This window comes from Chrysoperla carnea, chromosome 1 (genome assembly GCF_905475395.1).
Source record: "Chrysoperla carnea chromosome 1, inChrCarn1.1, whole genome shotgun sequence".
Lineage (NCBI taxonomy): Eukaryota > Metazoa > Arthropoda > Insecta > Neuroptera > Chrysopidae > Chrysoperla > Chrysoperla carnea.
In genome coordinates this window covers 124,658,691-124,674,398 of record NC_058337.1, presented here as the reverse complement: position 1 = coordinate 124,674,398, position 15,708 = coordinate 124,658,691, and the positions used below count along the sequence as shown (strand labels likewise).

At 31.2% G+C, this 15,708-nt stretch overlaps 1 protein-coding gene across 1 annotated transcript in view; it reads right to left on the bottom strand.

The window, feature by feature from the left end:
• Positions 1 to 3,492: 3,492 nt before the first annotated feature.
• LOC123298034 (glypican-4) overlaps positions 3,493 to 15,708 on the bottom strand; it is a 214,522-nt gene continuing 202,306 nt past the window's right edge. Inside the window, exons 2-8 of the mRNA XM_044879908.1 lie at positions 13,723 to 13,890; positions 10,867 to 11,101; positions 9,407 to 9,563; positions 5,638 to 5,803; positions 4,422 to 5,004; positions 3,911 to 4,086; positions 3,493 to 3,845 (exon numbers count right to left, since the gene is read on the bottom strand). Coding sequence (XP_044735843.1) covers positions 3,532 to 3,845; positions 3,911 to 4,086; positions 4,422 to 5,004; positions 5,638 to 5,803; positions 9,407 to 9,563; positions 10,867 to 11,101; positions 13,723 to 13,890 — 1,799 coding nt within the window. The 3' untranslated portion in view covers positions 3,493 to 3,531. The remainder of the gene's footprint in view (positions 3,846 to 3,910; positions 4,087 to 4,421; positions 5,005 to 5,637; positions 5,804 to 9,406; positions 9,564 to 10,866; positions 11,102 to 13,722; positions 13,891 to 15,708) is intronic.

Genomic DNA, 15,708 nt, shown 5'->3' with positions numbered 1-15,708 from the left:
CTTTGGAATCGATATGGGAGACATTTGGAACCACCGAAAAAATAAAGGATGATGATTTTCACTTCAATGACTATTCGAAAATGAATAGTTTAAAATTGAAACATTCATAATTAAAAATATTTACAATTGGTGGCCCCGACGTGATAGTGAAAAAAATAGAAATATCATTTATCTACGCCCGTGAGAAAAGAAATACTTTCCTCACTCAGTACTATTAGTAACTTTTTTAATTTTCTCAACAAGCCTTGACAAATTTTAAATAATAATTATCGTTTATTTCCACACTTTAAATGCGTAGATAAAGTTTTGTACGATATACGTGTGATAACGCATTATTATCGTACTTTTGCGATTGTCCAACTCGTACGTTAATAATGCTGTTATCCCACTAGTTTCGTAAATAACTATTTGCTATGGCTGCCACACAATTTCTTTTAATCATCCTGCACTTACGACCGATGTGTGTTTGTATTAGTATCTCTAAGACTACAGCCATTACAAGTCTTGAAACGTTAAGTATCGGAGATTCAAGTATCATCTTGTACGAAGAACCCTAGTTCAATTAATTTTGCCACTATAAAGTGTAAATTTTAACTCATTCTATACAATTATTGGTATGCATGTGTGCGCATGCGTTTTTTTTTTGTTTCTTCTTGGAGAAAACGACTGTACAAACTACAAATATAAAACAACAATTTCGTAACGTTGAATTTTTTCAATATTTGTTGTCAATTTAAGGGGAAATTATAAGTGAAAGATTGGTCATTTGGTCATACATTTTCGAGATGTAATTAATGGAATACAAAGATATCGTTTGGAAATTAAAAAAATTGTTTTGAAAGAAGACAAAATTTGAAAAAATAAAAAAAAAAACATATAAAATATATGGCACAAATGAAAAATTATAAATTAATCCTAATTTGACATAGATGACTAGTATTTGAAAAAATACTTTGTTTGAATACCATTAATTACATCGAAAATTTAGAATATTTGCTAATATTGTTGCAATTATTGCTGTTTAATATTTATATTGAACATAAAAATGATGACACAAAATTTTAAAATTGATTGAGCATTTGGCTTGGCAAATAAAGTGTTGTTATTTACAAGCATGTCGTTGTCAATTGATGAATATCGAAATTCGGAACAAAATGCCCCACTAAAATAAAACACATCATGTCAAAAAAGTATGGACAATTCTTAATTTTAAGGTAGTACGAGCGCCAAGGCAATTTTAGACTTTGGGTTGAAATTATTTTTACCTTATTTTCATCTTTGATGATGAATTTTGTTATAACTTCATGAATGTAGACGAAAAATAAGAATAAAACTGACAGAATTATGAATTAAATGGTAGATTTAACAAATCGATAATGTATCATCGAATAGAGCAGCCCGTTATCGAATTTGAGGCTCCTTGACATTGATTAACCGCCGTTTTCATTAGATTTACCCTACATAAGTCAACAACATTTTGGGTTAATCGACTAATTAAACAAAAATTCGATGAACAAGCTGAAGATTAATAGCTGATAAATAGCTGACTAAAAGAATTTCGCAAATTGAGAATACGATAAACTAAATATTGATAATTTAACGAACATTTTGTGTTTTACTGAGTTTTATACAAACTCCGGACGTGTTCAGAACAAAAATAGTTCTTAGCGAGTTAAGCTAGATACTTAGAATTTTAAGTTTAGATTTTTTTCTTTTGTTCTGAGCAAAAACTTCTGAGTGTCTAACTTAGCTTACTGAACTGAGAACTTGTTGTTTCACATCGATAAAAAAATATCATATTGACAACGACATCGAATGTAAATTTAAAATTATAGACTTAAAAAATGGGGCAGTCATTGTGGTAAGAATGGCAAACTATCCACTAAAAATATTGCCTATTTTTCAGCGTGAATGTTAAACCGCAACAAACATGATTGTAGTCTTAACTTAAGGATAACAATTTAACATAATTTCATATTTTTTATTAAAGCAAGTTTCCATAGATGTCTAAATCATATGCTAAAATTATCAAAATCATATTTACAAAAAATATAGACCAGACATCCATGAAGTGACAGTTAAAAAAAGATGGTGAATTGAGAATTGTTTAATAATATACTATCTAATATAAATTGTCTCTTACATCATTACACAATTATGTAATTTGAAATAACGATGACTAATGAATAAAAATTTGTTTATTTGTTCCTAAATTTTTTTCTCAATAAGTTATTAATATTTTTTTTATACAAATTATACAAAAGGAAAAATTATGGTCAAATATTATTTTTGACTCTTATAAAAATTGTTTATATGAGAATTCAATATGAGGGATAGTACGCCTTTAATGTCACACCCTAGCTTACAATTTTTGTTATTATGCATTTTTCGTATAAGAATATCGATATCGTCGGTATAGGAATACAGTTGAATTGGCAGTTTGAATATTAAAAATAGAGATGGTTGTTTAAATAACCTGTTCATATTGCATTCTTGAACATAGGATCATGAACACTTGATTTGTGTTTCATATGTCGAGTATATAAGGACCAGCAGATAATTTACGATGGATGAGGAGTGCCTAGTACCCCAGATTTCGCGCTGGGAATAGAATTCCCTAAATATATTCAACATCCTAAGATCACCAAAGGTTCAAATTTGAGGTTTCGGAGCTTACGATTGCTTGAATTGTAAATAAACGCCGTCTTATTAAAGTTATTGGATTATTGTAAATTGGCTGGCTTGCCAGTGCAAGGTTATTTGAAACATTGTTTGATTCTTAACCATTCTCTCGTCCAAGGCACTTAAGACTTTTTCCGCCTGGCCTCAACTTGTTTCGCAAGTTCTATCAAGTATACGTATGCGCGTTTCTACATTTTGTCAAAAGGTTATCTGTTTTAAAAAAGAAACCTTTATGTTCGTGAACACTTTTTCTTGTCTCAGTTTAAGAAATAAGATTTAAATGTGAATAATCGAATGAACTTAATTTCTCAATTAATAAACCCAAAGTTATTTTGTAACTATATAACACGCTTCAGAATTTTATCTTGTTTCTTCTTAATTTTCGTCCAATGCCTGTCCAAAATTTTCTCCTATGTTAATAGTTCTAATAAAAAATTGAAACTAGATTTCACAACACCCTTAAAAAATTGAGCTTTATTTTGTGGAGCTTATGATATTCGGGGAAGAGAAATTAAACAAACAAAAAATTTTAAGGACTAGCGTGTGACGTTACGTAAACTTGAGGATTGATGGCGTAAATAGTACATTTATTTAAATTTTTTATGAAAAGTTAGCAAACTTCCATAACTTTTTGGTAAATTGATTATATTTCAGAATTTAAGTTGCTGGAAGAAATTATTCTCATAATATTTCTTTTAAAATACTATAAATGGTATATTAAGGCAATATAATTTGCACTCTTCAAAGTATTTATTAAAAATTTTCGTATGCACCGTTTTTGATTATTTTCTTTTTAGAAAAAAAGAGAAATTTTATAAAGTTTTCTTTTTAAATTATAATAAGAACAAATCACAGCACATCATTAAAAATACTACCAACCCAAACAACAAACACGGGACATAAATAGGTTACTAATGCTCGCGTTAATGACATTTCCGGTCGATATGCAGCACCAACAGTGTTTTCTTCACTATCATATGTTTTAGTTGTGTTATGTCCTTTGTTTGATTTAAACACATTCGATCGATCATGATCTGGACCTTGTACCGATGGTGGATATGGATAACCTCGATCCATGTCTGGTGAATCACCTGAACCGTCTGGTTCGGTATCGTCTGTATCATCACCTGAACCTGATCCGGATCCCATAATTGTTGCTTCCTCTGTAATGAAAAATTAAAGATTAAAAAATTATTCCGAACGAATGCTTTCGAAAGTTAATAATTACCGTGGTCCATCCATTCAACATCCATACCATTGAATGCCATTTTTAATTTATTTACAATCATTTTAAGTTTAAACATTTGTCCATTCAAAACACTGTTGGGTTTTGAAGTGTCTATTTGAATTGATGGATTCAAAACTTGAGCAGCTAATCCATCCCCTTGAACTTCTGGTAGGTACCTACAAATTAAAGTTTTTTAAATTAATATTTAATGTGAATAACAATTTGTATTTGACAAAGTATATTTGTATTTGACAAAGTACCCGAAAAAATTAAAAAATTGGCAATGATTTTCAAAATTGGTTCAGTTTGGAAAAGGTTTTAAAAGGTAATTTAACGGAGAGTATTCTCAGATTAGTTTCAAGTGCGTGTTTAGAGTTTCGTACCCGAATAATTTGTCGGGGGTTTTTTTAATTTTGTTAATTTCACTTGTACGAAAAACTCCATAACTGTTTATGGGATGAGACATCACTGAAACGCTTTAGTTTCTAAGTGAAATACTAAAAATACTTACTTTGCCACATCTGTTCCGTTCCAACAAGCATTTTGTTTTGCAGGACTCTCAGAGATATCATCATTATTACAATATTGATATGGTAAATGTTTCCAGAAGTATTTAGTTTCTTGAATCTTTTGTCGAATATCCTTAACTAACGATTCCAATAAAATCACATCTGGATCTGGAACACCAGGTTCTTCTTCCTCCTCAAAATCAATAGTACCATCTTCTTCAATTTTCTCATGATTAAAATTATAATGTTCTAATGACAATTCGACCCCTGAACCTCGTCGAGATCGATCACTAGTACTATCGCCATCTAATGGTAATTCAGTATTTTCTACAAATAAATCTTGATTTGTGTTCGGTGTTGGTTTTTTAGGTTCTTCACGTTTTATACGTGATGGAAATGTATATACGTCACGTTTACGTCTCTCGTGATCCGGTGTTCCACAACCTTGGAATACTCGTTGTGAGATATTAGGGCCACGATCTTGGAAATTCATTATTGCATCGGATATTTTTATGTTAATCGGTTCAACAACCATTTCAATGTTAAATGGGCCTATTAATCGTTCTGCCACTTTATCCATAGCCTCTGTAATTTAAAAATAATATTCTTAATATATATAAATCTCGTGTCACAATGTTTGTCCTCAATGGACTCCTAAACCACTTAACCGATTATAATAAAATTCGCACACCATGTGCAGTTCGATCCAACTTGAGAGATAGGATAGTTTAAATCTCAAATTATAGTCGCAATTTTAATTTATTGCTAATTATTTGTCTGTTATTATTTGACAGTCACAATTATCTGTTAACTCCAAATGATTCTAACAGATGTCGATACCTTTCGACTGGTTTGAGTAAGTAATCAATAGATGGCGCTGCTATGGCAAATAGTTTTATCAAAATAATGTACTAAGTATTGTACACATTGAAAAGGTCTACAGAAAAGTCCGTGATGGTATATGTCTATCTCTTATGCATTGCACCTTCAACGTTGCATTGCACCCGTGCGAAGCCGGGGCGTGTCGCTATTTCAATATAAAGAGAAATTATTCAAAGTCAAAATTTAGTCTCGGTTTAACTAAGCTCGAGCTTATTATGTAAGTTTAGCTAAGTCACCATTCGCTGTACCTGGATTTGGTCAATAGCGAATCTAAGCAAGCTTACTTGTTAAGTCTAAACCGAGAAATCTAATAATAATAATAACAATTTTACTAACCAACATAGCTGTTCCAATCCGTTTCAAGATCAGCGTAATATGCGTAACATCCTTTCATAACGTTGACACAAAAATTTGAGCATGCTTTAACATTACTGTGTCCAGCGCATGCGTCACATTGTTGCATGCGCATAACTGCATGTGTACATTCCGTATTTAATTTTATCTGTAGATAAGAATCAAAAAATATTTTTTAAATAATGTTTTGCGATAATGTTTATGTTGAAAAATGCTAATTAAAATATGATATATAGAATGTTTATAAAAAGTTGATTTATAAATGGTTAATATGTTCATAATGAACTCGCTATAACTTTTCAATAAGACGATAAGCCATCTTTTAAGTAAACGAGTTGGCTTAAACCGAGAAGTGGGTAGATGTCATTGAATGAATTGAAAAACACTCGGATACTAAAAGTAGAGTCACATACAAAGATCTAGAGACTAAACGCGTCGTCAGATTTTAATGATTTTTACGAAAATCGATTTTCTTTTTTTTTTTTTCACAATATGGCGACTGTTAGCCTCTATATTGAATTTTCATGTCTTTAGGGATACTCGCAAGTTTAAGACAAATCGATGGACATAAGAATAATCAAAATCGGGCCATGTGTTTATTCGCGAGGGAACAAACATTCAATACATACATCAGTGCTGCCAACTCAAAATCGATATAAGTGGTAGATATGATTTAAAAAGTTGGTAGTTTCCTACCAATCTACTAACTTTTAAAAGTTAGTAGATCTACCACCTATTTTAAGTTTTCTAGGTAAATCAGCCTAAAAGTTGGTAAATTTGGCAACAGTGACATACATAGACTTCAGCAAGGGAACACATTACCACTAAAATACAATTTGAATAACTTTTTTCGTTAAACACTCTATATATCACATTGATTATTGTATAAAAGGTGATTTTAATACATTACTTTTTTTAAATACCGACAAACGATTAATTTTATAATATGTATATTGGTAAACCTGTTTTTTAAAAGTAATATAACATCTAGTTTCATTTCAATCAGCCTATCAATAAATAAAAAAACGTTATAAGTATTTCAATGTTCTCCGTGGATATTTATATTTGTCCTACAATGAATTTACATTTCTGGTATTTTAACGAGAGAGAATATTTTAAGATTTGGTAGTTTTTTTTTGTTCATTGATTTTTATTATTAAATGTTAATGAACATTAGTGTACCATAAATTTAATGAACAAAATTATTTATGACGATATTAAAGTACGAACTACAACAAAAAAATCTTTACACACTTCCAGAGATTTTACCACATAATTTGAAATCTATTATTAGCTTTTATATTTCACAGTCAGAAGAATTACCAACGTATAATTGCAAGTACATAGTTTGTAAGTTATGTGAATTGTACATACAGAGAGTTTCAAAAAATTGGTACAAACTGTAAATGAGTAGCAGAGATGCAATCTTTTTTCTTGTAGTTAATATCGAAAAAAGACCCGAAAATTTTATAGGAGTATTGTTGTAATTACGAGTTGGTTGAGTCGAGTTTGTCGACTATAGAGGAGTTGGTTGGGTTTTGAAGTTTTTAGCCCTTTCGTTCAAAAATAAGACACTGTTACAGAAATTTTTTCTGGTCTATTTTTTGATAAATCCACCACGCTTGTGGTCAAATGTAGATAGAAATAGAAAAGAAAGGGTTAGGAATGAGTGCTTATAAAGTTTGTGAAAATGAACTGGGGTGTAGCCTTAAATAAAATGGTAGCCTTATTATGCCTTTTGTAAAAAAGACGGGTAAGTTCGACAGTGATCAAAGAGCCCGAAGAAATGAGCCAGATGTGGGGGATGGTGGTAGAAATGGAGAGTTCGGGTTAATTCGGGGTCAAAAAAATGCTTAGATAGTCGGATTTTTGTTCCCTGCCACTAGTACTACTGCTACTACTGTGCGCACGATGAAAAATTGCTCAGAATAATACTCGGCCCTCGACGAGTTTTACAAGTTTTGGAATTACGGATTAAAATTGGAATTCCAAAACTTATTTTCACTCATTTCGGAGACCGATGTCAGCTAATCAAACAAGCTTAGCAACGATGCTACAGGCAGACAGACAAACATAACGATCAAACTTATAACACCACTTTTTTGGTTCGGGGGTTAAAAATGAATGAATTGAAATGAGTCACCAGAAAATAAATGATGTATAGATTTGTTTGGGACATCCATTAATAACACTACCATAAATAACATGGTTTTTATCTATGTCCTGTTTGAGTTTCATACCCTATGCCTGTTTTAATATGCATATCATGTTTCATAGGTAGTTTATTTCTATTCGTTGCCATGCATTCGATTGATTTAACGTTTCCTTTACACACGTAGGAAACGTAAGATATTGAGTTGACCCTAATTTTGGATTTGTTTTTTGTTGAATAGTACAGAACATAAACAGATTTGATATTTCCGATATTTATCTAAATTTCGGAAGTATTTGGCATCCAGTTTCCATGCCATTTCGCAATGTTCTAGATTATAAAGATTTCGAAAGCTATGAAAATCCAAATTAAACTTAAATTAAAGTTTATCAACCATGAGAAGTGCGAGGTTCGATTTCTGAAGGATTTTTTTCATTTCTTTCACGATTATTTCCTGAAAATACAAGTTTGACCACTATGTATGTGTGTCTGTCTGTCTGTCTGTGGCATCGTAGCGCCTAAACAGATTAATCGATTTTGATTTTTATTGTTTCGTTTGAAAACAACTAAAAATTAAACGATGATATTCAAAATCGGTTCAGTCTGGAGAAGGCTTTAAGGAAAAAGGTAATTTAATAGAAAGTGTTCTTAGATATGTTTCAAATGCGAGCTTAGGATTCTGTATCCGAAAAATTTGTCGGGGATTTTTAATTTTTATAGGACCTCGTAATATTATATCGAAAAATGGCCTTCTGGGAATCTTTTTCTACCCACCCTCTCCTTAAAATGTTCTTTGGGTAATTTTAATCAAAAGCTCTTACGGCCACAAAAATTTCGAGGAAAATGGCTTTCTGCGAAATTTTTTCAAACCACCCGCAAAGTGTTCTTCAAATCGTCCTGATCAAAAACTCTCCCCGCAGGGTTTTCGAGTTAAATCTATCCACGATTTGTACATAAACTCCATGAAACGATGCATTTCGATATCTTTGGTAGTTTTTGCTTATTAACACAAAGCATGCAACGACTTACGAGTGAGTTTATCTTTAATTAATCAAATTTTTTACTCAGTGTTTACATTTCGTTTTTTTAATAACATTTTCGCTACTATCTACAAAGTCTCCGAACATTTATTATTATTTATTATGAACAAAATAAAAAGATATCCATCTTGAACATAATAATTGACATGAACGTCATAAAAAACAGGTCTACCAAAATAAAAATAAAAAATGTTTTTTTTTTTAATAATATACGACGTAACTATTTAATTTGTTGTAAATAATCTATATAGTTGAGTTATTTATAAATAATTATAATAATTATAATGCAAATTTTTTAAATAAATTATTAAATGAAAATTATATATTAATTTTTATGACTTACATTCACACGATAAACTTGTATTATAAAATTTATATTCAGGAATTATTTTATGGTACAAATAAAAAAAAAAAATAAAGCATTTAAAAGCGAAAATAAAATTGCTGATTTAAATAGAAATTTTTCATATACATATTTTTGCAGTATAATATATTTAGAGTAGAAAGAAACGGATATGAATATGAGTTGTAGAAAACTATTAAAAAATATTGTACTTACACTAAGCATTTCTTTAACGACTTCCACACCAACAGCTAAAGCTCTACCATACGTTCGTGTTGCAACAAATGATCGTTTAACTTGTGCACTTAATTTATGTGGAACATCACCAAATGGTTTTAATTCTTTCATATGATTACTAACACATTCTAAATATCTAGAAAGAAATTTATTTCGAGTTTAGTTTCTTCATACTTTTAGTATATTTTCTAAAGGGTGATCCAATTTCAGTTTCTTATTTTTGCAAGTGTTTTGCAACTGTGTAAATTACAAAGCTCAAAGCTATGGATATTTTCACTTGTTGCAAACGTCAAATGTTAGTTTGAAACATAGCACTTACGATATGAATCATTTAACTAACGCTCAACGCTCAAATTATTCACTTGCGCTCTACAAAATGAACAATTTAATCGTCCTAGCGAGCGAATAATTCGCATCATTGTGCAAAAGATTGTAAGCATTGGAGATAGAGTAAGGCGTGTTTAACATCGTACCGTACGTTCAGCCAAGGATACGCCATTGGATTTCTTTTTGTGGGGTTATCTTAAGACTTACATCCGCCAAGTTATAGACGAAATATCTCCCTCAAATTTTCGGAAAGTCATAAAAAATTATATCGATCGAATAAACTGCTGCAGAAAGTCCATGGCTGACATCATTTTTCATAGTAAATGTAGGATGTCCCAGAAGTAACGGATGCCTTTGTATCATTTTTTGATCCTATGCACGTACATCCGCCTTTTCTTACACATTCACACAATTTAACACGTATGAAGCTCTTACGCCTCACTCTCGTAGTTTCTTGCTATAACCCACCTTCCCCCCTCTGTCCTGCCACTGTAACGCGCTTCTGATTGGCTGCCTATTTTAATTAATAGCTAATTATCCGAGCATCGGATCAAAAAACGAAAGAGGACTTTTTCGTTTAAAATTTTATTTTCTACTTGATGCAAAATGAGCATTACTTTTGGGACATCCTGTATTGCGGTTTTTTATAACATTCATATATGAAATATATCAAGGTATAATAAGTTTAGTCCTAAATTTGTAATGCTTAGATATATCGATGCTACTCATCCGTAGGAATAACCGTTAGAGATATAACAAAAGTTTAAGAGTAGAAAATGTTCCTTTTAAAAAAATATACAACTTTTGTTCGTAAACATCATTGTTTACCTACAACGGCTCAAATTAGGTGCAAATTATGGTATGTATTATATGGGAATATCAGTTACGTGTGTGTGAGACAGGCATATATGTGTGGCTATCTAAAAGTGACTATCTTTCTTTACTTATACGACGTAAAAAAGAAACGATTGCGTAATCTGCCTGTCTATATATGATATTTCAAACAATTAGCTCAGTCAGTTGAATGTCTTCACTTGTTTTTGAATTAAATTTAGGAAACTCAATTTGGATCACCCCTTTTATAAAAGTTTTAATAAAAAGTTTTTACTTACTTATCGTCAAATAAATACGCTGAATTTAAAACAGTAAATATTCGTTGATATAAAATGATAAAAAAATTATCCATCGTTTCAGTGAGATCAACTTGTCCTTTTGCATAATAATTTTCTAATTCCTCAAATAGATCCGTGAATACATATGAATTTTGTAAATATATTGTACCATATGTACGTTTAAACATATCATGAAAATCTTGCTTGGATTTCGAAAGTAATTTTCGAAAAAATTCTGTAAACAAAATATATTTATGTGTGAAATTAATTTTATTTGTTTTTACTTCAATATTTAAATTAAATAGAAAATTGTTAAAGTTAAAATCAATTTAAAATCGATGCAAAGCAAGAAAATAAATAATCAATTTCGGATTAGATTTAGATGATCTTTTTATTGGCAATTATTCTCATCTGAGGATTAATGGTAAGATATTTTCTACAAAAGCTGGAAGTGCGGGACATAAAAATCTCTCCTAATCGCTTAGTTCCAAAATTTTATTAAGGTTTTATTAATCTTAAAGACTTTTATAGCGTAATGGCCGTTTCGTTGTGTAAATATTTGATAAAAATATGGAAGCACTGCGGGAAGAGTTCAAGTTCGAAATTTCTATACTGATCGTTTGCTGTTTTTAACAAAGAAGGGTGTTATAAGTTTTACGTGTCTGTGTATCTAAGTTTTACGTGTCTGTGTATCTATCTGTGGCATCTGTGTCTATCTGTGGCATCGTAGCTTCTAAACGGGGTAAGCCCGCTTCTAAACGTGGTAAACCCGTATGTTTCAAGATCGAGTTTAAGGTTCCCTACCAAATAAGAACTAGAAAAGGAGTGATGACCTTCAAACGGCTGAGCAGATTTTATTGAGACATTTCTTGGACAAATTACCTTTCAAACAAAAATAAAAAATTCAAAATCGGTTCATCCGCTTTGAAGCTACGATGCCACAAACGAATCGATCAGGCCTGATTTTGTGTCGGGGGTTTCCTTAAATTTTTAATTTTTGTTTATATATGTAGAATTATTATTTTAAATTTAACAAATTTCTCTTCTTGGTATAAAAAAGAAAAAATTCTCGAATCCTTAGATGAAAAAATTGTTCCTTGAATCGCGATACTAATTCTAAGAAATTATTTCTTCTTTATTCAAGTAAGTTTTTACAAAAAGTGTTCGAAATCCTTAAAAGAATATTTTCTGAATATTCGAATAAGTTTGTAAGGTATTGAAATTTGTTGAACTACTTATAGAAAGCCTCGAGAAAGAGAATATATAATACAATATAGATATATAAAATAAAGTCTTTATAACTTATATAGTGGAATTATAAGAGTTTTTATTTCATATTGACAATCCCTTTAAATGTATCAAACTAATATTAAAGGTATTTCTAAATTCAATTTCAATGCAGCTTTAAAACTGTAACATGGATGACAACACCATAAATTTTAGATTAAATACATATACAAACTACGAATAAAAAGTTCAACTACCCGAAACTAAAATCAATGCGAATCTACTTCGAAGGTTCCGTACCATTTTGAAAGGACTGTTCAAGGTGGTTTTTTAATGTTACGATGATGAAGGCGCTATGTGAATTTCAGAAGGTAAATATTTAAAACTTCATATTCTAAATGGTTTTAGGCTATAGTGGCTGCCCCAAAGTGAGACCTAAGAACGAGATTGAATCATCTCTAGCCGCTATTCTATGCATGCGGAGCGGTTGAAGAACAGGAAGAGTGCTCTGATGACTTTAAATTGGAGAGATCGTACAAAAATTGTTGGTCTAAGTTGATCCATCTTCTTTTCAATCAGAAATTTTCACCATGCTGAGAAGTGCCCATATCTGTAACTCGAAAGGTTGCAGTGGGGCATATATCAGCATCTCAAAAAGTCAAGCCGTCTTTCGGGCTTTTGGGGCGTCACGATTCCAATCGAATGCTTCAAAGAGCTTAATTACCTGGTACTGGTCAACACAGTCTGACTAATTTGAATATCGCGCCACTCTGGCATTAAAGGGAACTAAGTAGCGTACTAAGTTGGCATGAGAAGAGTCATTTTAAACACCCCTTTCACCTGAGCTTGTCATTAACATAACAAGATGGTCCGCAATTTACCGAATCAAGGAATGATTACGACAAACCCACCTTGATTACTGAGACTTTGCGCAGGGTATGCGAAGTCTCAGTGCGACAGGCCAAACTGTGCATAGCCATACTAGGCCATTCGACTGTACTCGTCTGCAACTTACTAAAGCATAGTTGAGAAGGCTGGTGGAGCTCTTGACAGGACAATGTCGATTGAACTATCACCGTCATAACATGGGGATCTCTGATGATTCAACTTGTAGGGCCTGTATGGAGGACAACGTGTCAGATTTTATGTCGGGTTCGAAATCTTGGATCCATCAATTCTATAGCTTCATCTGCTTTTAATAGCATCTCAGTGACATGTTCGCAAGATTTAGCTGATAGGGACCTAATTGTGGAGCCCCTTTTATGTTTTATTATAAACAGAGTTTAGCATTGACAGATATTATTTATGGAGGCCCTTAGAAATGAATTGATGCCTTCGGAAAGTCTCCGATTGTATTTTGAAGTCTTGTAGCACTACAAGAAGGTTCCTTCTTCCATTTAACGCTGGTATTTAAAAAATAAGCATTTTTTTAGAGATTCTGAGTCCAATTGTTACTAAGGCTCATGATCACAAATCACAATCTTTCATCAATAGACTTTTTTTTTCGAGCATTGGTACGGATCGCTAGAAAAATCAACCCTCTACAAAATAAGTTCGGTAATAATAACACAAGTTTGTTTTTACCCGACTAAATTGTTGTTAATAATTTATAGGTAGAAGAATATTTACCATCAAATCTAAATGCTCGTGTTTCAAGTAATGTTGCCAGCCTTGATAATGTGTCTCGTAACGATGTATCCAACATATGACGCGTGTGGGATGTCAACTTGGATTCGAGCGCTTCTGTACAACATGTGCGCCCCCTCGTGTCTGGTTTACATATCCTTAAATGTGCACCTGTAACAAAAACAACAAATTAAATGATAAATATTATTAAAAAAAAAAGCCATTATATGTATTATGTTTAAAAATAATAGTTCATTGGTCTTGTGTAAGACAACTGAAGATAAATATTTATGTACAAAATGTATTTAATAGAAATGAGTTGTGAAATATTCTTTCAATAAAACCAAAGGGGATCGGATTAAATTTTATTTATTTAATTCAGAGGAAGAATTCTCACTTTACGAATAGATAAGTGAAGTTGGTTTTTAAAAATCTTTATTAGTATGTGAGATATGAATGTTTAAAATTCCTAATTAAACAAAGAGGAAGATATCCACTAGTGACGTCATACGTGGGTATCACCATAGAGATTATATATAAAACTTTGGTTTGCTAAAAGGAGATGGGTTTGATTGATTGCAAAATTGGATTGCTTATAACTACTTTGTTTTTTAATCAATTTTAATTTCACTTTCATATTTTGTTATGGAATCAAATCTAGTTTTACAGTTTTATGACTAATATGGCCAATTCGACATGAGGATTATCCTCTATTAGAGCCAGGTTTTTTGTTCATGAGTTACAGTGATTGGAGGAACAATAAAATTTTAAAGGCAGCTATATATTCAGTTCAACATAAATTCCTGGCAAAAGGTACTAAAACTTGGCCAGATAAATATCTCTGTAGAGGAATCTAGAACCACGTTAATGGAATAAGTGGGGAAAATTTTGAGTCATAGTAAATAAATGGTGGAAGCGCCATTAAATTTTATAGTATACAAATCAATAATGTAAAATGCATTTACTTGCGCTTCCACCATATTTATTAAATTTAAAAATTTTTCTTGATTGGGAGAAATCTTATTATACCCTATATATATGAGAATATATCAAGGTATACTAAGTTTTGTCCTAAGTTTGTAACTGGTGTTCATAAATCATCTAATAAGTCCATTTCCGGTTGTCTGTCTGTCTATCTGTTTGTCCATCCTTCATCACGATAATTAAAAAACGAAAAGAGATATCTAGCTGAAATAGCTTGCGCAGGACGTAAAAAGTGAGGTTGAGTTCGATAATGAGCAACGTAGGTCAAGATCTTGGGGCCCATCTTGTAAACGGTTAGAGATAGATCAAAAGTTTCCATGTAAAAAATGTTCCTAATAACAAAATAAACAACATTTGTTTGAAACATTTACTCGTGAGGGCGCAAATTAGGTTAGAAACATTATATAGTATGTATACAGGTATTGTACATATTTTAAATTTATAAGTTACATATATTATGCATGTGTTTATTTATGTATTACTAAGACTAAGACTGGGTATCTTTCTTTACTTACATGACGTAAAAAATATAAGAATGCGTAAGCAACACTGTCCATACATGTTATTTCAACTATTAACTCAGTCAATTATTTGTTTTCACTAGTTAGTTAGATGTTCAGACGGTAGATTTAGGACGAATATAAAAAGTTATGTACTGATAGATTTTTATTACAATGGGCCCTAATTTTCGATACTGTCTATGAGCTCAAAATCTTCTTAATACGCCGAACTATTAGATACATAACACAATTTATATTCAGTACATTTTGTATAACAAAATAAAAGTTTAAGAAAAAAAAAATATACATACAAAATTAGAATGCTCAATATGTATTAAAATGAAGAAGTTAACAAAAAAAAAACTTAAAAATCAATAAATGTCAATTCATTTTGAAGTTTTATAATCTTATTCTGTCAACATCCGGTTGATGATAGATAATTTATGTAAATTTCATAATATATTTTATATAATCAAAAATGTTCTTTTCGATTCTAAATATAAAA